We start from the raw sequence: 25605 nt of genomic DNA on the forward strand, positions 1-25605 counted from the left end.
AGAGGGGTAATTTGGAGGGAGAGAACTAGAGAGGACACAAATAGAGAGGTGAGAGACCTAGAGGGGGAAAGAGAGGTTACATATGTAGAGTGGGAAATAGTGGTGATAAATTGAGATGAGGAGAGAGAGATTAGATAGATGGAGGGGGATAGAGAAGTTGGGTATTGATACATGGATGGATTGGTAGAGAGGTGGACATGAAGGGATGGATAAAACTAGACAAGGGAGAGGACTAGAGGGATAGGTGATGATGTAGAAAATGGAGAGAATAAGAGAGAGTGGGGGAGTGATAAAGAGATGGGGGTAATGAGGGTGGGGAAATAGTGAGGGAGAGAGGAATATAGGGAGAGACCTAGAGAGGGGAGAGAGAGGTGAGATATAAATGATGGATAGGGAAAGGAAGAGCTAGAGGGATGTATAACCATGGGCAATATGTTGAACCATATGTACCCTAGAGCTTGTACCATGAATCTTGTAATGTAAACCATATACCAATACTCAAATAACTAAACCTTATACACTGAACTATATATCCTCAAATCTATATCATACATCCTACTACATAAACCCTATACAAGGGAGCTATAAATGATTACCTAGAGAGTGGAGGGAGAGACAAGATGAGAGATAGAACAAAATAAGAAAAGATAGAGCTAAGGAGGGATGGAGGGAGAGGTAGAAAGGTGAGGGATAGAGAGAAGATAATGAGAGAGAAATTTAAAAAGAGGGAAAGAAGGGTAAAGAGAGAGGTGGAGATGGAGGGAAAGAACTAGAAATGAGAGATAATTAGAGGTGAGAGACCTAGAGATCAAGTAGAGAGAGGTGAGGGACCTAGGGGAGAGATATGTGTGAGAGAGATAACAAAAGAGAAAGAGGTGAGTAATGATAAAAGGAGTGAGAGGTTGAGGGGTAAAGAGGGAGGATGGAGAGATATGTGGGAGGGATAGGTAGTGATCATGAGAATGGAAATAGGGGTCAACAAGCAATAAGAGAGAGAGAGAGAGAAGAATAAGAAGAAGATGAAGAAAGGGAGGGAGAGACCTAGAGAGAGGAGAGAGAGGGAAGAGAGACAAACAGAGAGTGAGAGATAGAGGGAAGTATAAACATAGAAGATGCCCTCAAACCTATGTACCTTAAACCCAGTACCATCAATCTTCTACCCTAAAATATATACCAATACCTTCAACCATATACCCTAAACCCTTTATCCTACGTCATATTCCATAAAACCCATTGTTTTTTACCTTCATACATTTATATACCCTAAACCCTATATAAAGTGGTGGGACAATTAACAACAAGAGCTGGGAATAAGGGAGGAGAGAAGAGAAATAAGAACAAAGAGTCTGACTAAGAATTCATGGAGGGATGCATACATGGAGGGATGGAGAGATCTAGGAAAGGAGGAGATAGAGAGGGGAGGGGAGAGAGAAGAGGAAGAAAGAGTTTAAAAATGGGAGAGGGGTATGGAGTAGGGAGAGATATGTGAATAGGGAGGGAAAGAAATGGAGAGGGGACATATGAAGAGGTGAGATACCTAGAGGGGAAAGAGAGGTGATAGACCTAAATATGGAGAGAGATATGAGTGTGATAGATAAATGGGGATAGATAGAGGTGGGTAATTAGACATGGATGGAGAGATATATAATCGATTAGAGATGGAGAGTGAAAATTAGAGAAGGCAGACAAAGAGGGGGTGAAAGGGAGAGGCGACAAACTACACAATGGAGAGATAGGATGCGAGAGAATAAGAGATGTTGACAAGGAGATAGATATGGGAGTAAGGATGGATAAGGAGTAGATAGGGAGAGAAAACCAAAGAGAGAGAGAGACTTATAGAGGGAAGAGAGAGGTGAGAGAGAGGTGAGAGAGGGGAAGGTAGAGATAGAGAGAAGTATCAATGCAAGGAATACCATGAACCCTATGTAAGTTCCTAAAACCATTACCATCAATATTCTACACTAAATCCTATACCAATACCCTCAACCCTAAACCCTATATCTTAGACCCTATTCCCTAAAACCTATACCATACAAAATTTATGTACCATAAACCATATAACATATAAATCAAAGAAAGGGGTAACAACATACAAAGTGGAGGAAGGGAGAAACAAATGATACAAAATAATAGAGAGAAAGAGAGAGAGAGAGAGAGAGAGAGAGAGAGAGAGAGAGAGAGAGAGAGAGAGAGAGAGAGAGAGAGAGAGAGAGAGAGAGAGAGAGAGAGAGAGAGAGAGAGAGAGAGAGAGAGAGAGAGAGAGAGAGAGAGAGAGAGAGAGAGAGAGAGAGAGAGATGGATGAAAAGGTTGAAATGAAGAGAGTGAGGGAGCTAGCAAAGGAGGAGATAGAGAATTGAGGAGAGAGATGGAAGAGAAGGATAGAGTTCATGAAGGGAGAGGGCTAATGGGGAAGAGGTGAGATACCTAGGTGATGAGAAAGAAGTGAAATACCTAGCTAGAGAGAGAGAGGTGTGAGATAGATAGAGGGGACTAGAGAGAGTTTGGTATATTGAGAGATAGATGGAGAAGTAGAGAGGTGGAGAGGGAGGGAGGTAGGGAGAAACTAAGAGAGGAGAGAGATGGTGGGAGGGTGAAGTTATGAGCTAGACAATGGAGAGAAAATAAGAGAGTGGAGGTAGGATATATAAATATCATGGGGTTGAGGGCATGGGAGATAGAGAGTGAGAGAGGAAGAAAGGGATGGAGATACCTAGAGAGGTGAAAGAGGCGAAAAAGGGAAGAGAGAAAGGGAAGAGTTGACATGGAAAGTATCCTTAACCATGGATGTATCATAAAACCTATACTGTCAATCTTGTACAGTAAATCCTATACCATCAATAATATGACCTAAACTATATATCCTACATAGCATTACCTAAACCCCATACAAGTGACGGGAGGTGATGACCTATAGAAGAGAGGGATAGATAAGAGGTGAGAGAGAAAACAAAACATAAAGAGAGGGTTGAGGAGGGAGGGAGTGAGAAGATAGAGAGTGACTAAGAGGCCTAGAAAGGGGATATGTAGAGAGGGTGGGAAATAACTCAAGAGGGGAGAGATATATAGATGAGATATGTAGAGCCTAGGAAGAGAGGGATGAGAGACCTAGAGGTAGAGATAGAGGTGAGAGAGATATAGTGGGATAGAGATATGGGTAACAAGATAGGGAGGGAGAGGTAGAGATACAAATAGATGGATGGATAAATCTAGGGATGGGTAGGGAGAGAGGGTGGGAGGGAGAGGTAGTGCTTAAGAAAATTGAGAGAGGGGAGAGCAAAAATAAAAGAGGGAGACAAAGGAAGAGAGAGGGAGGGAGTTACAGATAGAGATGGGGATAGAGATGGGGATCAAGAGGGAAGGTGAGGTGGAGAAGGAGATAGGGTGGTAGAAACCTAGACTTGGGAGAGAGGTGAGAGTAAGAAGAGATAGAGTGAGAAAGGGAATTTTTAGTAGAGAGGGAAGGAGGTAGAGAGGGGTGAAAGATAAAACCTCAGTTATTTATCATCAATCATAAGCTCTAGACTCCAAACATTAACTAAAGTGGGAGAGAGAGAGAGAGAGAGAGAGAGAGAGAGAGAGAGAGAGAGAGAGAGAGAGAGAGAGAAATAGAAATGATCAAATGTAGTCAATTTGTTCCTAACATTACAAAAATGTTTTTTCATTTGGGACTAGCATTTTGAAATTACATTTTCATTGGTGCTAGCCACATTTTTTGCATTGGAAAATTCCAGCCCAAAGGGTTGGACAACCATTTCATGCCAAAGATGTGGTTTCTAAACAGGTAAAAAACAATTCACACATTTTTGGTCATGGTCCACATTAGGTTTGTATGTGTTTCTATGCAAATTAAACAATACAATGATGATGTTAAGCTCTCTCTTAGCTATATAACCATATATTTATTCACATTTATATTATAATAAGGTTTTCATGTTTAATTCCTTTTTTTTGTGTCTTTTGTTTGTCAAAAACTCACATGCTATATTTTGGGTATAGTTTTTTATAGTTTCTTTAATTTGTTTTTAAAATTACATTTTTGGAAACTAGACTCTATTCTATTGGACAACCATTTCATGCCAAAGATGTGCTTTCTAAAAAGATAAAAGCAATTCAGACATTTTTTGTCATGGTCTCCATTAGGTTTGTAAGTGTTTCCATGCAAATTAAACAATACAATGATGGTGTTTAGCTCTCTATTAGCTATCTAACCATATATTTTTTCACATCTAGATTATATTAAGGTTTTCCTATTTAATTCCTTTTGTTTGTGTGTCTTTTTTTTGTCAAAAACTCACATGCAGTATTTTGGGTATAGTTTTTTACAGTTTCTTTAAATTTTAAGAAAAATTACATTTTTAGAAACTAGACTCTATTCTACATGTATTGAAAAAAATAGTATTTTAGGGAGAGAGCTCTAGACTTTATGTTATATTTTTTTGAAAAAACAAGACCACTTTGTGAGCTCTCCCTTTTTGAAAACTTTAATCTCCACCATTTAAAAAAATAATATAGTACTCTATAAAATAGATCCAGTGCACTACAACTCTTGTTCTTATTACATCTTCAAATTTTGAGTGTAAGTATTTCATTTTCTTTTTGAAGATCAATTATTTTTATTTTATAAATAATGGAGCATATTGAGATCTTCTTTTGGTTCCCCATGTTCCTTACCCTTCTATCACATCTCATTTAATTAGCCTAGCTTTTAATAATAAGATTCTTGTATGAATTATTTAACTGAAAATAATTACATTGATAATTTGATTATAAGGAATTGTTGAATAATTAATTATGCTAACTAATTGTGTAAGTGAGATAGGAATCATTTATATTCTCTCTCTTCACTTCATGTTAGAGAGAGGAAATATAGAAGTGTTTATAATGCAAGTTCTAATGTATTTACCTATTTTGTAACCTTTTGATTGAAAAAGTAGGCGACTCTTAAATGTTGTTTGTAATTTTCTCTTTCATATTTTGCTTGTAGTATCATGATGCATGCGCTTGTACAAATAATATTAAAAAAATATATATTTTATAATTTTACCAAAGTTTGGTAAATGGAATTGTAGAAATAATAATGATTATGAAATTACTTAATAAATTATAAGAAAAAGATTTAATCTAAGAATTTGAATCTTTGAATTTGATGACACAATTACCAAGTTGTACCCCATACTTAATGTATCTCCAATCCCTTTTGACTTTGCACTCCATGATTTAGCACATAAATATAAATATATATAAATTCAACCCATCTCAAATGTCTATGATTCAACATTCCATAGGTATTCAAGTACTACAATTTTTGATGATATGTCTGCAACTAAAATTATCTTAGTAATGGGTAATGTATTTGTTTCTTCAAGACTTGGATTATGACACAAAATTAATCATACAATTCAATTATTTTCTTCTTGCATCACTAAAATTTTCATTGAATTAGGCTATTAGTATATCTTCTTGGCTTAGTATTTCTCCTATTACATTTTCAATTACATTTCAATCTACTTGGAATATTTATTGAAACTTTTAAGGCTAATACTAGCTATTTTACTATCTCCTTAATATTCAACAAGTCAGATATTCTACATTTGATCCTAAGCTCCACTTGAAATCATTCGTGTCTCTTCTCATAGTCTCAATTATTGAATAAATACATCTAATATTTCTATAAACTTCTTATAAAAAATTCTAAACCATTAAAAATTCTTGCCTCTCCAATATTTGTTGTTGTTGGCCACTTATGGGTTGCTCTTAAGTTTTTTGGATTCATCATCAAACCTTCATTTGAGGTTGTACAAATGCCAACTAATAAAAAGAAAATGGTTTAAGTTCTTGGTTATCTTGATTTGAAATTTTTTCTGAAATATAAACTATAATCTCGTGCATATCCTCCAAACTATTTATGGAAGGTGTTGTAAAAAATTTTTAGTGTAGGTTTCTATTTTCCTGGTTGGGTTTATATTTTTTCCTTTTCCTATGTTTTTCCTACACATTAATTAAGCTTGCTTAGGTTAATAAAGCATGTTTACTTAAGTCAAGTGGGTATTGAGGTGTCACTATGCTATTGTTAGTGAATAGATTTGCTCTTTGTTTTTAAAAGATTAATCTTAAACTCTGTTACCTTATTCTAAGAACAAATGATTCACTGAATAGTTGGGTAAGCGTTGTTCAAATCACTTCCCTTTGAATTTTTGCATAGGTATAGCTCCCTATCTTAATTTTTCATGGAATGTGTTTTTTTTTTCTTTTTTCTTTTATATCTGAATGAAAGCTTTTAACTCGAAAGCGTGTAAGGCCACCTATTTCATTCTTGGATGAAAGGCTGAAATTTTTCACATATCTCACATACAATGAAAACTTCTTTTCCTTAATTATTCAATGCATGTAACTACAACAACTTAAACAAAGTTCAATATACTTTTTCCACACAAACTAATAAAAGATGAACAGATTTAAGGAAAGATAAATCTGCCCTCAAATATGAATCTTTGCTAAAGTAAACAACACATTCAAAGGAAAGAACATCAGAGGAATAATGAAATACTATAATGGAATGATCAATTACTGTTACTTGATCAAATGAACATATGCAAAGACATGTTATCTATTCGGATTCAAAATACACAGATTTTCCTTCTCCCCAAAAACAATATGATCAGATTTCATATATATATATCCTTATGTAACAATGACACAAAAATACATCTGCCAATATTTTTCAATTATAGGTCCCAACCATCTGATTCTTCCTTTGATTAAAAATAGAAAAATGCCAAAGCAAAAACTTGAGTCAAAGCTCACAAAATTAGTTACTAAAATCTAACCCTTCTACCATATGTTTTACTTAATTTATATTCTAAACAGGGGAGGTCTCCCTAAAAACTCGACCACTCCTCGGTAAAATAGTTACGAAACCAACAAGAAGTATTTTGGAATAGATGTCCCAAAGTCTTTGCATAACTATGAGAAATTTTTAAAAATAAAGGAAACTAGTCCTAAATTGATGCATTATGTCATATTCCATCATTGTCATCTTCTCCATCTTCATGGGCATCATGAGCAGTTGTAAGTTCTTGAACAATGGATTGGCTCAAGACTTTCATTGCATTGAGTTTCGCCTTTTCCACCTCTTTATTCCACCTATGTTGCACCATCTTCTCTGAGTGTTTCGGCAACTGATCATTCCCAATGAAAATCATAGATTCAATCCTAGCCACCTTGGTTATATCTTCTGGCGTGAAGCTACCCTTGGCTCTGATCTTCTCCATGTTCAACTAGAAAGATTTGATTGCTTCATGTGTGCTTGAGCCATAGATTCCTAACTCCTAGTCATGATCAGGATTAACCACCTTATTATCCTTGACTATACTACTTTGCAGATCCTAGAGTTCATAGACAAAGGTCCTTGCATCCGTAATCACCGTCTGGAAGGTAAGCACTCACCACATTATAGTTTTCTTTAGCATGAAAAGCTGATATTCATTGGCCACCAGCTTAATTAAATGTTCTATCAGAAATCTGATAGCCCCATAATCTTCTATTTTGGCAAACAGAGGTAGGACATTCTGCCATTTCTACACTTCTTTCTCCCATGACACAAGCTGGTTTTGAATTTCAAAAATAAGGCTCTATATTTTATCACATAATTTTTGATAGTTAGTAATGTACTTCTCACCATCTTTGATTATCTTTTCAATCCACTTCTCAATGGCTTCAGCAATGCTCTTAGTCCGTTGAACTTGGTTCATTAACTTCTTGTTTTTCGAAGAAGTTGGGTCGAAGTTCTCAACGGCATGAGATATTGGAATTGCTCCAAGGCAACCAATACTATCGATGAACTGAGCCAAAACACTTATGTGTCATTTTAGTTCTCTTTTCTCCCATCCATCCTTCTTTGACCTAGTAAGCATTTTCTTTGCTGACACTTTGAAAAAATGGTTGTCTGTATCTCTACTCTTTTTTCCCAACTCTACCTTTGTGATCTTGAAATCATCAGGACCAGCCTCTCTATTTTCCTCTTTCAGTTTGTATGAGGCAATTTCTACAATCCATTTTCCAGTTTCTTCATCATTTTTTAGGTGACCGGCGGTCTTGAACCTTTTCGGATCTTCTTTGTGTACTTAGCAACCATTTCCTAAATTGAAATGGTCATAGGAAGAAAGCTCCTATTCTTGTTTACTGAGGTTGTTAAACATTTAGGGGTCACAGCGGAATGAGAAACTCCTTCAAACATCTTTGGCAGTCGCGTCATAGCTATAGTCACTATTTGGGAGTCTAGAGCACTAGCAACTTCACCATCCAAATCTTGAATTTCAAAAATTTGAGCCTCAAACACAACATCCTTTACTCCCATATCCTTGACCTGGTCCATCTTCCTCTGAGCAACACTTTGTGATCAAGTATGCCAAGGGGTACTAAAATCCACAGTTGGACTAGACCTACGTCTAGGCTGAGGCAACTTGGTATCCTTACCTGCACGAACAAGAGCACTGTTAGAAGGACGTTTTGGTGAAGATAGAGGGTCCTTATTATTTCTTGCAGAAAGGGACTTGGTGCCTGACTTTATTGCTTTCTTTTTAACCACCCATGCCATGGTTCTTTCTAGAACTCATTTGGTCCTCAATTGTATATCAACATTTTCCTCCTCATCCAATTAATTGGGAGCATTTCAGTCTCTGCATGGGCTAACTATCCTAGTTCAAACAATTCAAGATAATCCTCTTCGAGCCCTTTAATGTCTAACTTTATTTGCAAAGAGACAACCTATTCTAGCACCAATCTCATGTCTCCCCTTTTGAAAACTTCAAGTTCATTTGTACAATCTTCCCAAAAAATTTCTAACTATGACATGGGAAGATAAGGCATTAGGCCAAGGCTTCAAGAAAATCCCTTATTATCAAACCCTTTTCTTTCAGAATATAGAGAAAAATTGAAATTCCCAAGGTCTGCTCCTATACTTAGTGCATCAGACATTGAATTACAAGACAACACTCCCAATTGTATGGGAAAATGACCTTCCCCCTTGTCCTTAGGCTGTGCCTTTTTGATCACAAAGGTCAGCTGCCTGCATACTTCTGCTAGAACAAAACAATCAGAACAGAAGTGAGGGAGCTGGAAGGGTTCCTCTTCAAAGCCTCCTACCTGTATATAGCAAAAGCATGGGAACTGGAAGTAAAAACTACTCAACTTCTTTATCAAGGTTTGTGCATCATCTGAAATCCATTTAGCTTTTGTACTCTTCAATTCATGACACAAATCACCCAAGAAAGCATTGTTTATCATTCTGAAATCTTGTAGGGCTTTGTCTTTTTGCAGCATAGGATAGAACTCACACATGAGAACATCATCCTCAGTGAGCTACTTTGGTATACCCGTTAACTCTTTAACACAAGCTAGACAATACAAGAGATATGAGGACATTAAGGAGTTTTGTTGAAACTGCTTGGCTAGACTCAATTGTTCTCTCATTGAATCAACAATTAATTCTGCCTAATCCAAATATTGTTTTCCTTCTAGAACTAATTGCACATAGCAATAAATCTAGTCATCAAAGCTATAAGCTTCAATAGAACCTCTGGCTCGGTGCAACAAAAGCATCACATCATGGATATGAGGCAACATGTGGTTCTTGTTAGGATTTTTGGGTAACCTAGAACCACCTCTCTGAGGGACCTTCAACTTGAATTTCGCAACATTATTTCGGTGCTCGGCTCTATTTGCATTGAACTCATTGATTGACTAGGCAGGAGAAAAATTAGAAAGCTGGTAATCCGATATCTTGAAAACTAAAGCAATCACCTCACGGTTAATGGCAAGAAGGGTTTCACCATTATCTCTCTTAATAGTTTCAGATACTGGGTCGTATCTAGCAATACATTCCTGAACCAACTCTGGACAAGGAATTGCTGGAGGAAAAGTTGTTGCTTCTAAAAGTCGACTACTCAAAATCTCTATACAAAAAGACTTATCAATACCCTTGAACACCCTTTCTTTCAACTCTTCAAGGTTCTCTCCTTTCAGGTCAGTATCACTAACTATGGCTTCTATGGATACCAAGCTAAAGACATTTCCAAACAAATGTAGAGTGGACATCATAACTTCAAAACAAGAAACCTAAATTTGATTGCAGTGAAACCTTCTATATGAGATTAAATGCAAGGGAAACCATTGGAGAAAATAAGGAAAGACTCACCTTCACAGTTGTATAATCGGATGACAGCTTGCAGCAAGAAAGACTTCTATCCAGGGATAACATATACAAAGGTCTAGCAACAAGTAACAAATGCAGAACATAAATAAATTTCATACCTTATTGAGAAAGGTAGTGATACAAATACATTAAATGCAATGATTTCTCAATTTCAATCTGGACAGGGCAAGTTGGTGGATTAGACCTTGCATGCATGCATTGAATGCATGGCGGTGTGCTTTAAGAAACTGCCAATTCCCAAATTGTTTACTTACTTCAAAAAAGCCAAAGAGTGACATCACTTTAAGATATGGTTTTGCCTCTAAGTATTTAGCAATGAATGCACTTCCCAAAACATTAGAAACCATGGGACCCACCAATATTGAACCCATATGAACATCTTGAACTGACTTCTTAAGTGTTCAAGTAGTTCAAGATGTACGCCACATCAAACTATTGACCACTTGCTATGTTGAACACGTTAAACATATTTGAACCCTTTGAACTCAGTTCAATAAGTTCAACATGAATACTATATCACCAAACAGGAAAAACTTTTGGAAGAGCCACTGCAAAACACTTAGAGAAAATGTTAGTACGAAAAACTTTTTCCTAAACACCTTAAAACCTATGGAACCTAAATGAACCAATTGCACCCAGTTCAAAATGGTTTGACGTGTTCACAGAGTTCAATCAATTGTCTGAACTTGACTTCAATGACTAGAAAAAGGATTTGAAGACGCATTAAAGAATTGAACCAAGGTAATATAGCACGAATTAGGACTCCAACATAAAAAAGAAAAGATGACCCACTCTTGCCATGAGGAATAAATGACACGGTAACATTGGCTCTGACTGGGGATTGTATTTTTCAAAGGAAAATTCAAAGAACTCACAGACTCTGGTTTCACAAAATAGAAAATGAAAGGGGAAAGGATTAGGGGGCACAACCAAAAACACCTAGACTACTATGTACAAACACCTCAATCATAGGATTTACAATTTATAGAGCTTAAGATCTTTCCTGTTGTAGGTATAAGGCATGATCGTTCCATCGTCGTAGCTGAGTCTAAATGCATTTTGTCCTACTACTTCACAGATTCTGAAAGGGCCTTTCCACAATGAATCAAACTTGCCATGAGCACCTTTGGACTCTCTCCTTGTGTCCCATAGCAGCACCTCATCTCCTACTAGGAAACCTCTTGGTCGAGCTCACATGTCAAAAATCCTCTTCACTCGGCTCTGATGTTCTAAAATTCTATCCACCAGCAATTCTCTCTCTTCTTCTAACTTTGTCAAATACATAATTCTTTTCTCCAAAGCATTTTGAAAGAAGGAATCTTCTACTACTGTCTGCAGCTTGGTTGCTTATAACTCTAGTGGCAAAAAAAGTTTCGCTCCTACACCATACACAAGTTCAAAAGGTGCCATTCCAATGGACCTCTTGGGTGTGGTTCTGTCCGCCCACAAAGCCTCATATATCTTCTTATGCCAATTCCGAGCACTCTCGTCAACTAACTTTTTCATGATACTTATCAAATTCTTGTTGCTAGATTCTGCCAATCCATTGCCCTATGGGAAATAATCAGAAGAATGCGAGAGGGAAATCTGATGATCATAGCAAAACATAGTCAACTCTTCGGACAAGAAATATGATGCATTATCTGTCACAATTTTCTAGGGTACCCTAAAATGAACTAGGATGTAATCCTTGAGAGAACTGCACACAATCTCTAAGTTCATCTTTTTGGTGGGAATGGCTTCTACCCACTTAGTAAAGTAGTCAGTTGCTGTCAAAATATACATGTGACCCGCACTGGAATGAGGGTTTATTGGGCCTATGAAATCAATGCCCCATTTCTTGATAGGTTCATCGATCACTACAGGCCTTAGAGGTAGGGCTGCCAAATGTGGCTTTCCAGAAAACAATTGACATTTCTCACACTCCTTAACATGAATATAGGCATCTCGAAACATGTTGGGCCAATAAAAACAATTCCTTAGAATTTTGAAAGTAGTAACAAATGATGAGAAGTGTCCCCCACAAACCTCTCCATGATAGGCCTCTAGGAGCTTTTGTTGTTGAGGTTTATCTACACACCTTAGATATGTTCCATCTAAACCCTTTTTGTATAAAACATCTTGCCAAATTACATACTTTGCAACTTTTAGCTTTAAATTCCTTTGTTCTTTAGTCAACAGATGGTTTGGGTAGCTACCATAAGTTAAATAATAGGCCACATCAGAGAACCAAGTATCCTACAACCCAACAAAAAGAGTTAATGGTAACTTAGCTTCAGTTTCCACCTCATTTTTTGCTATCAACCTGCATAAGCCCTGCCCTTTAATTGTCCTTGTAGGGTGAATTTCTAAGTCATACTCTTGGATTTTCTTGACCCAAGTTGCTCTCTTATTTAGTCCAACCTGCTGCTGAGTCAAAATGCTTTTAACCGCTGAATCTGTTAAAAAAACTATAGAGTGAGAATGCAAAATATAGTATCAAAACTATTTCACGGCCTTTACAATGGCATAGGCATGCTTCTCCATAGGTGAATACTTAAGCTCATGCTTCTTGAGCAGAGTACTCATGAACGCTCTAGGCAATTCAGACCCATTTTCATCCAACTGTAACAGAATCCCAGACATAGTATGGTCTGATGCATAACAATACAAAATGAAATCCTTTGTGAAATTTGGATTAACAAGAGTGGGTGCATTTGCAACCGATCCCTTAATTCTTTCAAAAGCATTTTTGGCCTCTTCGGTCCACTTGAAAGGATTTTTCTCACTTAGCAAGCTGACAATGTGTTTGGTGGTCTTAGCAAATTCTGGAACAAATCTTCTTAAGAAATTCACTTGACCAAAGAATGATCTTACTTCAGTCCAGCTAGAGGGTAAACTAAGACGTTGAATTGCATTAACTCTCTTGGGATCAATTATGACTCCCTCTTTCAAGACAATATGTCCTAACAATTTGCCCTCCATGATGCAAAAAACTAATTTTTTAGGACTCAAAGAAATCTCGTGCTCACGATACTGCACTCAAATCCCGAAAATGATCTGTCCTTTTTTTTTAAAACACCGTGAGATCATCTAGATAAAATACAATTATTTTGTCTTGAAAATCCTTGAAAGAGGAATCCATAGCCCTTTGAAAAGTGGCTCCAGCATTTATTAAACCAAAAGGCATGCGGTTGCATGTGAATGTTCCCCATGGAGTGATGAACGCTGTCTTGTGCTGCTCATGCTCTGCTACAGTAATCTGGTTGTAACTAGAAAAACCATCCAACATCAACATCATCTCTGACCCGGACATTGTTTGCAAAATGTGATCCATATTTGGTAAAGCATAGTTGTCCTTCAAGGTCGCTTGATTCAAATTTCAAAAATCAACATAGATATGAATTTCCCCATTTTTCTTTCTTACGGGCACAATGTTAGCTACCCAGGTGGAATGGTTGATTGGATATATGATTCGGGCCTTAAGATTTTTTTCAACTTCCTTAGAAATTGCATCCACCATGATGGGGTTAAAATTCCTCAATTTTTGCCTAAAAGGAGAGGCACCTGGCTTCAGCAGAATCTGATGTTAAAAATGTCCCTTTCTAAACTCCTTCAAGTTGTCATAAGACCAAGCAAAAACATCAATGTATTCCTTAAGCAGTGTGCCAAGTGCTCTCTTTTCCTCCACAGAACAACACTTGCTGATTGTCACTTCTTTTGGATCAAATTCATCTCCCAAATTTATTTTCTCAAAAATTTCCTTTCCCGTCATCCTTGGGAACTTTGTTACCTATGAAAGCATCATCTCTAGTGAAAAATCTCTCCAGTGTCACTAACCCCTTTGGAATTTTGTTACCTTTGAGTTGAACAAAGCTATTTGTAGGATCTACGTCTGGGTCTAGACTAAACTCTTTGCAAACATTCTTAGAGCCTTCAAAATATGACCGAGAAAATGACTAAGCACATTCTAGGAAATCTTTGATCTGTGCATCCGCATCAAAAATCTGGCAATGATCTACATTATCAAGAACACTGGGCCTATAGATCATTTCAATCCTATATGAGTTATCTTTAAAACCCAGATGTGGTAATAAAAGTGAAGCTGACACAGCTAATGAATCTGCCCTACTATCTTGCTCCCTCAGAATTGCTTCAATCGAGAAGGCATAAAAGAATTCTAATTCATCCCAAACTCTATTTCTGTAATGCCTCAACTTTTCATTCTTAATTGTATAGATGTTTCTCACCTGCCTAACAATTAATTCTGCATCACCTTTGACTTTAAGCAACTTAATTCCTTTACATTTGGCCTCACTTAATCCTAATAATAGTGCCTCATATTCAGCATTATTATTAGTGTTCTTAAAATACAACTTGAAGGAAAAGGGGAGAATATTACCAGTTGGTGACAGCAAAACCACCCCTGCTCTAGAACCGGAGTTAGCACAGCTTCCATCAAACTCCATCTGCCATAGCCCGTCAAGTTCATCAAATGCCTCGTCTATTTTCTTTTCACCAGGTGCAAGAACAAGATAGTTTCCAAACTCACACTCCTGAAATAGAATCTGGGTTTTTGGGTTATCTAAGGGAAAAATAGTGTACTTATTTTTGGGCTCAGGTTCAAGCTTAATTTTCTGATTTCCAAGGGGAATGATGGCTTCAGACCAATCCATTTTGATTTCGCCTCCAAGATCTTTGCAAAATTTCCTACTCAGAAGCATTTCGTAACTCACCAAAATATCAACAACCAATATAGCTAATCTTACTCTTTTGTGTGGGCACGCTACAAGCACTACCTAGACATCCTTTACCTGACCAATAAGAGGAACCTATTTTCCATCCATTGAAAAACATCTCCCAAATGTTTTAGTGAGGGTCAAACCTAGAGATTTAGCCACAGGAGAAGACATTATCTTTTCTGAAGCCCCTGAATCAATTATGCAATTACTTAACTTCTGGCCATTCAGGAGAAGGGAAATATAGAAAGGTTTAGGTTTCAAAATCTCAAGCTCAAGCCTAGACTTTGTATCGTGAAAAGCACAGGGATCTGCCAGATTAGCTAATGAGAACGGGATAGATGAAGACCCGTCTATAGTAGCTAAATCACTATTTTCCACACACCCATGTACTTGGGACTCCGAAAAGGAATCTCCTTTAATGTATTTGACTAGTTTATCCAACTCTTTTGGGTTAAGCTTTAAATACTCAGTGGTAGGAAGTTGAACAGTAGAGGCCTTACAGAACTCGATGATATTAAAGGAGGAAGAAGAGGAAGGGCTCTTATGATCTTCATGGTTCCTTTGCAAAATCTTAACTTCAAGAACCTTTGAAAAACTATTACCTGGGAGATCTTTGCCTTTTAAATTGCTTCCCAAAGGGTTCACAAAGGAAGAAGGCTAGGAGGTTTGTTAATTCCTTGTTAGAATCACACATGAATAACCTTCAAGAGTCACCAAAATGTTACTACCTTTTTCTGAATCTGACTCATACTCGAGGTAGAATGTTCCAGAGTCGCCAGGTACCTCTTGAATTCTTTCTTCTTCCATGAACTCTCCTAATTCATCCTTTATGTTTTGCATCTAAACATGTCTTATCATATCTGGACATGAAACCCCATCACGATCAGTGGTAAGATGAAATGAACACATGACACCTTTGTCAGGAGGTGCCTCTATCTGTAATCTTTGTGGAACTGCAGGAAGTTGCAATGGTCATCCATAGTTATACTGATTTGAAGTTCTCCTGCTTATATCCTGATAAGGTTGTGGATAAGAGTTTCCATGCTTAAGTATCTACCTCTTTAAAGAAATCATATCATTGACAAGCCACTGAACAACCGGATCAGTAGATGACGTAGAAGCCTGAGATTGTCCCTGAGGAGTTTGTATATCTTTCCTCCGTTTGCCAGCTATTATCAGATCATCTTCAAGCTATATAGCCTCATTTTGTGCAGTCTCTAGATTAGCCAACCTACTTCTTCTAAGGTGAAATCCTACGTCAGGTGGCATGGTATTTACGAAGAAACATTGTTGATTATCAACAGTTGGTCTTTTGGCTTGAGGAATTCTGTGAGTAATCTTATTATGTCTTGCTACATAATCCCTCATCGGCTCATGAATTTCCTTCTTCATCTGTGTGAGTTGAGCCAGTAACATATGTTCATCATTAGCACTTTGGAATCTTTTTTCAAAAGTGGTTTTCATCATTTGCTAGTCAGTTATGGATCCTGCTTGCAGCTGGCTAAACCATTCTGCTGCCCCTTCGGTGAGAGTTTGGAACAAAATCCTAATAGCCACATCCTCATATTGGACTGCTAGGATTCCAGTAGTTGCATTAAAGGAGTTCAGATGCTCGTCAACTGAAACTTTCCCATCACCTTTATATTTGGGTAAAACATCCCTTGCTCCTTTTGATAGTGGATTATGGGTTGTGAGAGCAAGAGGTCCAACAGCCGCACCTCGGGGTTGAGCCATAATGAACACTGGATGAATGGTCACAAGAGGAGGAGCTTGAATTCTAGTAAGTGTTAGTGCTTGCCAAGGGGAAGAAGAAGATATAGGGGTAACTCTGACAGGAGAAGAAGGTCTGCTTTTGGCCTTCCTTTTAGGGGTAAAACTTGGGACAAATGATAGATTTTGCAATTCTTCAAAATAGTTATCAACTACTCCTTCTCTTCTTTGTTTTCTAGTATATGGATGAGAATCTAGGGTGATTACTTGTAGGAAAACTAAACTACTTCAAATGAGACTCAATCTCAAAAGTCTTCCTGAACTCAGAGCAATTTTGCCAATTTGGGCTCACTTTTGTTAAGTCTACGGCATACCAATCTACTAAAAAATTGGTTTTCTCTTTGTTTCACTTTCCCAGCAGAGTCGCTAGAAATCTATTAGTGAACAAATTTGCTCTTTATTTTTAAAAGATTAATCTTAGACTCTATTACCTTATTCTAAGAACAAATGATTCACTGAATAGTTGGGTAAGCATTGTTCAAATCACTTCCCTCTGAATTTTTTCATAGGTACAGCTCCCTATGTTAATTTTTTAGGGAATGTGGTTTTTTTTTTTTTTTTTCTTATATATGAATGAAAGCTTTTAACCTGTAAGCATGTAAGGCTGCCTATTTCATTCTTGGATGAAAGGCTGAAATTTTTCACATAGCTCACATACAATGAAAGCTTCTTTTCCTTAATTCTTCAATGCATGTAACTACAACAATTGAAACAAAGTTCAATATACTTATTCCACACAAACTAATAGAAGATGAATAGATTTAAGGAAAGATAAATCTGCCCTCAAACATGAATCTTTGCTAAAGTAAACAACACATTCAAAGGAAAGAACATCAGAGGAATAATGAAATACTATAATGGAATGATCAATTACTATTACTTGATCAGATGAACATATGCAAAGACATGTTATCTATTCGGATTCAAAATACACAGATTTTTTTTCTCCCCAAAAACAATATGATCAAATTTCATATATATATCCTTATGTAACAATGACACAAAAATACATCTGCCAATCTTTTTCAATAATAGGTCCCAACCATTCGATTCTTCCTTTGATTAAAAACAAAAAAAAGCCAAAGCAAAAACTTGAGTCATAGCTCACAAAATTAGTTACTAAAATCTAACCCTTCTACCATCTGTTTTACTTAATTTATAGTCTAAACGGGGGAGATCTCCCTGAAAACTCGACCACTACCCGATAAAATAGTTATGAAACCAACAAGAAGTATTTTGGAATAGATGCCCTGAAGTCTTTGCATAACTATGAGAAATTTTTAAAAATAAAGGAAACTAGTCCTAAATTGATGCATTATGTCATATTCCATTATTGTCATCTTCTCCATCTTCGCGGGCATCATGAGCAGTTGTAAGTTCTTGAACAATGGATTGGCTTGGGACTTTCATTGCATTGAGTTTTGCCTTTGCCACCTCTTTATTCCACCTATGTTGCACCATCTTCTCTGAGTGTTTCGACAGCTGATCATTCCCAATGAAAATCATAGATTCAATCCTAGCCACCTTGGTTATATCTTCTGACATGAAGCTAACCTTGGCTCTGATCTTCTCCATGTTCAACTAGAAAGATTTGATTACTTCCTGTGTGCTTGAGCCACAGATTCCTAACTCCCAATCATGATCAGGATTAACCACCTTCTTATCCTTGACTATACTACTTTGCAGATCCTAGAGTTCATAGACAGAGGTCCTTGCATCCGTAATCACTGACTGGAAGGTAAGCACTCGCTACATTATAGTTTTCTTTAGCACAAAAAGCTGACATTCATCGACCACCAGCTTAATTGAATGTTCTGTCAGAAACCTGGTAGCCCCATATTCTTCTATTTTGGCAAACAGAGGCAAGACATTCTGCCATTTGTGCTCTTCTTTCTCCCACGACACAAGTTGGTTTTGAATTTCAGAAATAAGGCTTTGTATTTCATCACATAATTTTTGGGAGTTAGTAATGTACTTCTTACCATCTTTGATTATCTATTCAATCCACTTCTCAATTGCTTCAGCAATGCTCTTAGCCCATTGAACTTGGTTCATTAACTTTTTATTTTCCAGAGAAGCTAGGTTGAAGTTCTCAACGGCATGAGATATTGGAATTTCTCCAAGGCAACCAATACTATTGATGAATTGAGCCAAAACACTTATGTGTCATTTTAGTTCTCTTTTCTCCAGTCCATCCTTCTCTGACCTGATAAGCATTTTCTTTGCTGACACTTGGAAAAAATGGTTGTCTGTATCTCTACTCATTTTTCCCAACTCTACCTTTGTGATCTTGAAATCATTAGGACCAACCTCTCTGTTTTCCTCTTTCAGTTTGTACGAGGCAATTTCTGCCATCCATTTTCCAGTTTCTTCATCATTGTTTAGGTGAGTGGCGGTCTTGAACCTTTTTGGCTTTGGATTCTTCTCTGTGTACTTAGCAACCATTTCCTGAATTGGAATGGTCATAGCAAGAAAACTCCTTTTCTTGTTTACTGAGGTTGTTAACCATTTAGGGGTCATAGCGGAATGAGAAACTCCTTCAATCATCTTTGGTTGTGGCATCATAGCTATAGTCACTGTTTGGGAGTCCAGAGCACTAGCAACTTTACCATCCAAATCTTCAATTTCAAAAATCTGAGCCTCAAGCACAACATCCTTTACTCCCATATCCTTGACCTAGTCCATCTTCCTGTGGGCGACACTTCTTGATCAAGTATGCCGAGGGGTACTAAAATCTATAATTGGACTAGACCTGTGTCTAGGATGAGGCAACTTGGTATCCTTACCTGCACGAATAGGAGCACTGTTAGAAGCATGTTTTGGTGCAGATAGAGGGTCCTTATTATTTCTTGTAGAAAGGGACTTGGCGCCTGACTTTATTGCTTTCTTTTTAGCCACCCATGCCATGGTTCTTTCTAGAACTCATTTGGTCCTCAATTGTATATCATCATTTTCCTCGTCATCCCAATTAATTGGGAGCATTTCAGTCTCTGCATGGGCTAAATATCCTAGTTCAAGATAATCCTCTTCGAGCCCTTTAATGTCTAACTTTATTTGCAAAGAGACAACCTGTTCTACCACCAATCTCATGTTTTCCCTTTTGAAAACTTCAAGTTCATCTGTACAATCTTCCCAAAAATCTTCTAACTGTGGCATGGGAACATAAGGCATTAGGCCAAGGCTCTAAGAAAATCCCTTATTATCAAACCCTTTTCTTTCAAAATACAGAGAAAAATTGAAATTCCTAAGGTCTGCTCCTATACTTAGTGCATCAGACATTGAATTACAAGACAACACTCCCAATTGTATGGGAAAATGACCTTCCCACTTGTCCTTAGGTTGTGCCTTTTCAATCATAGAGGTCAGTTGCCTGCATACTTCTCCTAGACCAAAACAATCAGAACAAAAGTGAGGGAGCTTGAAGGGTTCCTCTTCAAAGCCTCCTACTTGTATAGAGCAAAAGCATGGGAACTGGATATAAAAACTACCAAACTTCTTTATCAAGGTCTGTGCATCTTCTGAAATCTGTTTAGCCTTTGTACTCTTCAATTTATGACACATATCACTTAGGAAAGCATTATGTATCCTTTCAAAATCTTGTAGGGATTTGTCTTTTTGCAGCATAGGATAGAACTCATACACGGGAACATCGTCCTTAGTGAACTACTTTGGTATACCCATTAACTCATTAACACAAGCTAGACAATACAAGAGATATGAGGACATGAAGAAGTTTTGTTGAAACTGCTTGGCTAGACTCAACTATTCTCTCATTGAATCAGCAATTAATTCTGCCCAATCCAAATATTATTTTCCTTCCAGAACTAATTGCACATAGCAATAAATCTAGTCATCAAAGCTATAAGCTTCAGTAGAACTTCTGGCTCAGTGCAACAGAAGCATCACATCATGGATATGAGGGAACATGTGGTTCTTGTTAGGATTTTTGGGTAACCTAGAACCACCTCTCTGAGGTACCTTCAACTAGAATTTTGCCACATTATTTCGGTGCCTAGCTCTATCTGCATTGAACTCATTGATTGGCTGGGCAAAAGAAAAAATAGAAAACTAGTAATCTAGTATCTTGAAAACTAAAGCAATCACCTAACGGTTAATGGCAAGAAGGGTTTTGCCATTATCTATCTTAATAGTTTCAAATACTGGGTCGTATCTAGCAATACATTCTCGAACCAACTCTAGACAAGGAATTGCTTGAGGAAAACCTGTGGCTTCTAAAAGTCCACTACTCAAAATCTCTATACAAAAAGACTTATCAATACCCTTGAACACCCTTTCTTTCAACTCTTCAAGGTTCTCTCCTTTCAGGTCAGTATCACTGACTATGGCTTCTGTGGATGCCAAGCTAAACACATTTCCAAACAAATGCAGAGTGGATTTCATAACTTCAAAACAATAAACCTAACTTTGATTGTAGTGAAACCTTCTGTATGAGAGAAAATGCAAGGGAAAACACTAGAGAGAATAAGGAAAGACTCACCTTCACAGTTGTATAATCAAGCCATGGCTTGCAGCAAGAAAGACTCCTATCTAGAGATAACATATACAAAGGTCTAGCAACAAGTAACAAATGCAGAACACAAATAATTTTCATACCTTATTGAGAAAGGTAATGATACAAATACATTAAATGCAAGGATTTCACAATTGCAGTCTGGACACGACAATTTGGTGGATTAGACCTCGCACGCATGCATTGAATGCATGGCAACGTGCTTTAAGAAATTTCCAGTTCCCGAAATGTTTACTTACTTTGAAAAAGCCAAAGAATGACATCACTTTAAGATATGGTTCTATCTCTCCATATTTAGCAATGAATGTACTTCCCAAAACATTAGAAACCATGGGACCCACCAATATTGAACCCATATGAACATCTTGAACTAACTTCTTGAGTGTTCAAGTAGTTCAGGATGTACGCCATGTCAAACTATTGACCACTTGCTGTGTTGAACACGTTGGACATATTTGAACCCTTTGAACTCAGTTCAATAAGTTCAACATGAATGCTATATCACTGAACAGGAAAAACTTTTGGAAGAGCCACTGCAAAACACTTAGAGAAAATTTTAGTATGAAAAACTGTTTCCTGAACACCTTGGAACCTATGGAACCTAAATGAACCTGTTGAACCCAGTTCAAAATGGTTCGACTTGTTCATAGATTTCAATCAATTGTCTGAACTTGACTTAAATGACTAGAAAAAGGATTTGAAGATGCATTAAAGACTTGAACCAAGGTAATATAGCACGAATTAGGACTCTAACATTAAAAATAAAAGATGACCCACTCTTGTCATGAGGAATAAATGACTAGGGATTGTATTTTTCAAATAAAAATGCAAAGAACTCATAGACTCTGGTTTCGCAGAACAAAAAATGAAAGCGGAAAGGATTAGGGGGCACAAGCAGAAACACCTAGACTACTATGTACAAACACCTCAATCACAGGATTTACAATTTATAGAGCTTGAGATATTGCCCGTTGTAGGTATAAGGCATGATCGTTCAATCGGCATAGCTGAGTCTAAATGCATTTTGTCCTACTGCTTCACAGATTCTGAAAGGGCCTTTCCACAATGAATCAATCTTGTCATGAGCATCTTTGGACTCTCTCCTTTTGTCCCAGAGTAGCACCTCATCTCCTACTAGGAAACCTCTTGGTCAAGCTCGCATGTCAAAAATCCTCTTCACTCAGCTTTGATGTTCTGAAATTCTATCCACTAGCAATTCTCTCTCTTCTTCTAGCTTTGTCAAATACATAATTCTTTTCCCCAAAGCATTTTGAAAGAAGGAATCTTCAACTACTATCTGCAGCTTGGTTGCTGATAACTCTAGTGGCAAACAAAGTTTCACTCCTACGCCATACATAATTTCAAAAGGTGCCATTCCAATGGACCTCTTGGGTGTGGTTCTGTCCACCCACAAAGCCTCATATATCTTCTTATGCCAATTCCGAGCACTCTCATCAACTAACTTCTTCATGATGGTTATAAAATTCTTGTTGCCAGATTCCGCCAATCCATTGCCTTGTGAGAAATAATCAGAAGAATGCGAGAGGGAAATCTGATGATCATAGCAAAACATAGTCAACTCTTCGGAGGAGAAATATGATGCATTATCTGTCACAATTTTCTGGGGTACCCCAAAATGAACTAGGATGTAATCCTTGAGAAAACTACACACAATCTCTGAGTTATCCTTTTTGGTGGGAATGGCTTCTACCCACTTAGTAAAGTAGTGAGTTGCTATCAAAATATACACGTGACCCGCACTGAAATGAGGGTTTATTGGGCCTATGAAATCAATGCCCCATTTCTTGAAAGGTTCATCTATCACTACAGGCCTTAGATGCAGGGCTGCCAAATGTGGCTTTCCAAAAAACAATTGACATTTCTCACACTCCTTAACATGAATATAGGCATCTTGAAACATGTCAGGCCAATAAAAAAAATTCCTTAGAATTTTGAAAGCAGTAACAGATGATGAGAAGTGTCCCCCACAAACCTCTCAATGATAGGCCTCTAGGAGCTTTTGCTGTTGAGGTTTATCTACACACCTTAGATATGTTCCATCTAAACACTTTTTGTATAAAACATCCTACCAAATCACATACTTTGCAACTTTTAGGTTTAAATTCCTTTGTTCTTTAGCCGACAGATGGTTTGGGCAGCTACCATAAGTTAAGTAATAGGCCACATCAAAGAACGAAGTATCCTGCAACCCAACAAAAAGAGTTACTGGTAACTCAGCTTCAGTTTCCACCTCATTTTCTACTATAAACCTGCATAAGTGCTGTCCTTTAATTGTCCTCATGGGGTGAATGTCTAAGTCATACTCCTAGATTTTCATCACCCAAGTTGCGCTCTTATTTAGTCCAACCTCCTGCTGAGTCAAAATGCTTTTAACCGCTGAATCTGGAACGAAAACTACGGAGTGAATGCAGAATATAATATCGAAACTATTTCACGGCCTTTACAACAACATAGGCATGCTTCTCCATAGGTGAATACTTAACCTCATGCTTCTTGAGTGGAGTACTGATGAACGCTATGGGAAATTCAGCCCCATTTTCATCCAACTGTAATAGAATCCCAGACATAGTATGGTCTGATGCATAACAATACAAAATGAAATCCTTTGTGAAATCTAGATTAACAAAAGTGGGCGCATTTGCAACCGATCCATTAATTCTTTCAAAAGCATTTTTGGCCTCTTCGGTCCACTTGAAAGGATGTTTCTCACTTAGCAAGCCGACAATGTGTTTGGTGGTCTCAGCAAATTCTAGAACAAATCTTCTTAAGAAATTCACTTTACCAAAGAATGATCTTACTCCAGTCTGGCTAGAGGGTAAATTGAGACATTGAATTGCATTAACTCTCTTAGGATCAATTCTGACTCCCTCTTTCGAGACATTGAATTGCATTAACTCTCTTAGGAATTTTGTTACCTTTGAGTTGAATAAATCTATTTGTAGGATCTACGTCTAGGTCTGGACTAAACTCTTTGCAAACATTCTCAGAGCCTTCAAAATATGATTGAGAAAATGACTGAGCACATTCTACGAAATCTTTGATCTGTGCATCCACATCAAAAATCTACCAATGATCTACATTATCGGGAACACTAGGCCTATAGATCATTTCAATCCTATATGAGTTATCTTTAAAATCCAGATGGGGTAATAAAAGTGAAGTTGACACAGCCAATGAATCTGCCCTACTATTTTTCTCCCTCAGAATTGCTTCAATCGAGAAGGCATCAAAGAATTCTAACTCATCCCAAACTCTATTTCTGTAATGCCTCAACCTGTCATTCTTAACTGTATAGATGTTTCTCACCTGCCTAACAATTAACTCTGCATCACCTTTGACTTTAAGCAACTTGATTCCTTTACATTTGGCCTCACTTAATCCTAATAATAGTGCCTCATATTCAGTAGTATTATTAGTGTTCTTAAAATCCAACTTGAAGGAAAAGGGGAAAATATTACCAGTTGGTGATAGCAAAACCACCCATACTCTGGAACCGGAGTTAGCACAGCTTCCATCAAACTCCATCAGTCATAGCCCATCAAGTTCATCAACTACCTCGCCCATTTTCTTTTCACCAGGTGCAAGAACAAGATAGTTTCCAAACTCACACTCCTGAAACAAAATCTGGGCTTTTGGGTTATCTAACAGAAAAACAGTGTACTTATTTTTGGGCTCAGGTTCAAGCTTAATTTTCTGATTTACAAGGGGAATGATGGCTTCAGACCAGTCCATTTTGATTTCACCTCCAATATCTTTGCAAAATGTCCTACTCAGAAGCATTTCGTAACTCACCAGAATATCAGCAACCAATATAATTAATCTTACTCTTTTGTTTGGGGATGCTGCCAGCACTGCCTGGACATCCTTTACCTGACCAATAAGAGGAACCTATTTTCCATCCATTGAAAAACATCTCCCAAATGTTTTAGTGAGGGTCAAACCTAGAGATTTAGCCACAGGAGAAGGCATTATAGTGTCTGAAGCCCCTGAATCAATTATGCAATTACTTAACTTCTGGCCATTCAGGAGAAGGGAAATATAGAAAGGTTCAAGTTTCAGAATCTCAACCTTAAGCCCAGACTTTGTATCATGAAAAGCACAAGGATCTGCCAGATTAGCTAATGAGCAGGGGACAGATGAAGACCCTTCTACAGTAGCTAAATCACTATTTTCCATACACCCATGTACTTGGGACTCCGAAAAGGAATCTCCTTTAATGTATTTGACAAGTTTATCCAACTCTTTTGGGTTAAGCTTTAAATACTCAGTGGTAGGAATTTGAATGGTAGACGACTTATACAACTCGATGATATCAAAGGAGGAAGAAGAGGAAGGGCTCTTATGATCT

General features: G+C 37.4%; 1 protein-coding gene across 1 annotated transcript; it reads right to left on the bottom strand.

Annotated features, from left to right (window-relative positions):
- Positions 1-14152: 14152 nt before the first annotated feature.
- Positions 14153-14917, bottom strand: LOC131875286 (uncharacterized). The gene has a single exon (XM_059219366.1). The coding sequence runs from the start codon at positions 14915-14917 to the stop codon at positions 14153-14155; it is 765 nt and encodes a 254-aa protein (XP_059075349.1).
- Between the last annotated feature and the right edge of the window lie 10688 nt (positions 14918-25605).

Source organism: Cryptomeria japonica, chromosome 4 (genome assembly GCF_030272615.1).
Source record: "Cryptomeria japonica chromosome 4, Sugi_1.0, whole genome shotgun sequence".
Classification (NCBI taxonomy): Eukaryota; Viridiplantae; Streptophyta; class Pinopsida; order Cupressales; family Cupressaceae; genus Cryptomeria; species Cryptomeria japonica.

Excerpts from the sequence above, each read along its gene's own strand:
- LOC131875286 (XM_059219366.1), bottom strand. The coding sequence starts at position 14,917 with ATGCTTCTGAGTAGGAAATTTTGCAAAGATCTTGGAGGCGAAATCAAA.